We start from the raw sequence: 3,691 nt of genomic DNA, 5'->3' as shown, positions 1-3,691 counted from the left end.
TATTCAGGTTTAACAAAGTAGATTATTTACATTAAGTAATAAAACCAATGTAATTATTTTAATTTGGGAAAATCTGAAATAATTGCTTTGGTTCAACCTGCAGCAATTGGTTTACATTAAGTTAAATATTTCAGGTCAAACCAAATGAATTATTTATGTTGTATGACACTACAATGTTAGGTGTGATCGATTACCTCAATTTTTTTAATTTGAGCCAATGTTTAATTTTTTTCAGTGTATCTGTTGCCTGATGTCTTCTGTAAACTAAGATCAAAAACAAAAGATGGTTTTAACATTTCAACATTCAGGATTTCTCATGCTCAACTGCATGTTTTTATTCATCAGATTTCAGGGTGTGCCAGTAATATTTTATTTAACTACACAGTGTCACTATAACCAGGTGACAATTTGCAACAGAGGAGATGTTTGTATGTTTGTCTTAATTTAGACATTTGCAGTCCGTACATGATAGGAGTCAGAAGTGGTTGAATGGTGAAGAAGTACAGAGACAGGATAATCCGCAGCACACTGGGAACACTGGTCATATCAAACCTGCTCTGCACTATTTCAAAGAAGCAACCAAAAGAAAAGTTGAGCAGAGAAGCAAGGTGAGGTGTGCAGGTACTGACAGCTTTCTGTCTGGTCTGTTTAGAGCCAGAAAAACACACTATGAGAATCTTCAAGTAAGAAAAGACAATTGGAAGCAGAGGAACTATGATGGTGAGAACGACACTGAACAGCCCATAGATATTATTCACTTCAATTTCAGAACAGGCCAACTTAACTATAAGGTAGTTATGACAATACAAACTGTTTATGATGTTTCCACAAAGAGGCAAACGGATGCTTAAGGATAAAGTGATTAAAGGTTTCATAAAAGAGTACAACCATATTACAGAGATAAAGAGAACTGCTTTGTTAGATGTCATATATGTGTTGTATTGTAAAGGATGACAGATAGCAAGGTATCTGTCATAAGACATAGCAGCTAAGTTTAAAAATTCTACACCTACATATGTGAAAACACAATAAATCTGCAGGTAGCACAGAGGTACTGACACGGTGTGAATGTCAGAGAGGATCTGAACCAGCAGTAATGGAAACAGCCCTGTACTACCATACAGTTCATTTACAAACAGGCTGCACAGAAACAGGTACATGGGCTCATGTAAACTCCTGTTCATACAGATAACCACAATCAGGGAGGAGTTGGAAAAAATAATTACAAAGTAAAGCAAAGCAGTTATCACAAAATACAAGTATCTTAAGTTTCCAACATGAAAATAAGCTCCAAGGATGAAGTAAGGTAAAGGAGATACAGTTGAATTCAGCATCATTCTGGTTTAACAAGACAAAACAATAGTGTAGAAAACAACATTTTCCCCTGAATAAAATCCTTTGTCCCACGCATGTTGAACCTGAGACAGATTCATGGACATCTTACTTTAAATAGAAAACCATAAATTATCACCAACAGCATTAACTTACCCAACCATCAAACCCCCACCCTCAATGACTGTTGAAGGAGCCTACTGAGCTGCAGACTCCTATCTGTCACTGCAGCAACTGCTCTGTTATACCCTGTCAGAAGCAGACCAGTGCTACAATATGACTGTCATCACCATACCAAGACAGAGGATTCACTTCACTCACTGTTTGAGCACATACCTGATTGAAAATAAGATATACTTATATTAGGCCACTAATCTATACATCAACAAAAAAAAAATTCACTCAAAATTTGCCTCCTGTGTCTTCTTGTCCTACTGTTTTTCATTAGTTTCAATCCTATCTTAGCACCAGAGTTTTTTTTTTTTTTTTTTTTTTTTTAAATATTAAAGTATTAAAGGGATAGTTCACCCAAAATTCAAATTTCACTCATTATCTACTCACCCTCATGTCGACTAAGGGCTGGGAGAAGTTTCAGAGTCCTCCGTGCCTTCTCTGAGCAGCACCGCGCAGCACTGCATGTCCATATGACGGTTGCGTACGGAGCTCACTTTTCTTTGTCCAAAAAGATACACCAAAAAACATCCTAATACCTCCATACTGCTCGTCTTTAATGTCCCTCTTGTATTGAAGCCCCAACATGAGAAATTGTTCAGAAAAAAATTAAATAAGTACATGTTTTAAGCTTGTTTGTAGCGGAAGCTCCCAGCACTGCTCTTCCTGGTCCGTCCAAATCTTGCGCGATTTGCATTGACACCCAGTTCACAGCTCCGCAAATCGTGCGAGATTCCGGCAGAGCAACACTAGGAGCTTCCACTACAAACAAGCTTAAAACATATACTTATTTAATTTTTTTTCGGAACAATTTCTCATGTTGGGGCTTCAGTACAAGAAGGACATTACAGACGAGCAGTATGGTATTTGGATGTTTTTTGGTGTGTCTTTTTGGACGAAGAAAAGTAAGCTCCATTCGCAACCGTCATGGACATGCAGTGCTGCGCCGAGCCCCCCTGTAACTCAGAGAAGCCACGGAGGAAACTTCTCCCAGCCCTTAGTCGACATGAGGGTAAGTAGATAATGAGAAATTTGAATTTTGGGTGAACTATCCCTTTAATGAATGTTTATTTATGAGCTATAAAGTGAATTGTGGTGTCCCGCAAGGCTCAATCCTGGGTCCATGACAACATCATCATGAGACACAGTGTAAATTTCCACAGTTATGCAGATGATACACAGCTTTACACTGCTGTGTCCCCTGATGCACAGGGCCAGGGGCCGCATTTATAAAACTGTATGTAGGATCTAGGGGTGCAACGGTACAGGTAGTCCACGGTACAGTCCATACCTCGGTTTTTTGGCCACGGTTCTCGGTACAGTTTCGGTACATGTTTTGTGCAGAGAATATTTTTTTTCTCCCAAAATAATGTTTAAAATGTATGTTATTTCTAATATTATTATTATTTATAGTATTTCCTTGTAGAGCTCTCCTCTCTCACACATACAAACACATAGACAATTGACCTGTCTGTGAACAGCCCCTAGCTCCTCTCTCTGCACACTCTTTTAGCCTTTCAGTCTATGGTGCACACACTCTGAAGCCCCTCTCAAACAGAGATTGTGCTATATTTCTGTCATGGAAGACCGTCGTCATATGCTGGCAGCTGCCACAGTCTCTCACAGGAAAAAAAGGGGTTATTATTATGTTTTTTGTCTTTCACCAACTCTCATGCCTGTCAGTCAACTCCTCCTCCTGCTGGACCTCAGGCTCTCTATCGCGTGCAGGCACACACACGTGCGCATGGACAGAGTCGTGCTGGAACTCTAATAAAAACTAAATGTGCTAAATCGCACTAGTAAAATTAATTTCCCCCGCGATCGCGATCAGCGCTTGTGCTGCTGACTGTTTGTTTTCTTTTTTTCCGCTTATGTGTGTGAACTGGTTACACCCCGCCTTTCCGAAGCCCCGTCTTTCCGACAATAGACTTCCATTCATCGTAATAGCGGGGTTTTCTATTTTTTCTAAAGACCCTGCTACTCCGAAAAGGCCAGTGGGGGAAACCCCCAGTGCGCAGTGCGCATTGATCCTTTTTTCCTTTTTGGGGTCAAACGGATCATGTGCATAATTAACTGCAAAACAAGCAAATACTTCATATTAATGACATATAATGTTCATTATGCTTAGCCTGTCTGGCCTCTACCTGGTCTTTTTACTAAACTTAACCAACTCCTTTCTTCATTGCCT

The 3,691-nt window shown here is 39.6% G+C and overlaps 1 protein-coding gene across 1 annotated transcript; it reads right to left on the bottom strand.

Moving 5' to 3' along the window:
* Positions 1–377: 377 nt before the first annotated feature.
* On the bottom strand, positions 378–1,334 carry LOC310996263 (olfactory receptor 10A6-like; the record flags this gene model as incomplete). Its single annotated transcript, XM_083985641.1, has 1 exon — positions 378–1,334. The coding sequence occupies one exon, from the start codon at positions 1,332–1,334 to the stop codon at positions 378–380; it is 957 nt and encodes a 318-aa protein (XP_083841767.1).
* Between the last annotated feature and the right edge of the window lie 2,357 nt (positions 1,335–3,691).

Source organism: Trachurus trachurus, assembly GCF_905171665.1.
Source record: "Trachurus trachurus genome assembly, chromosome: 13".
Classification (NCBI taxonomy): domain Eukaryota; kingdom Metazoa; phylum Chordata; class Actinopteri; order Carangiformes; family Carangidae; genus Trachurus; species Trachurus trachurus.
Note: the sequence above shows the minus strand (reverse complement) of the source record. Positions and strands in the feature narration are given on the sequence as shown.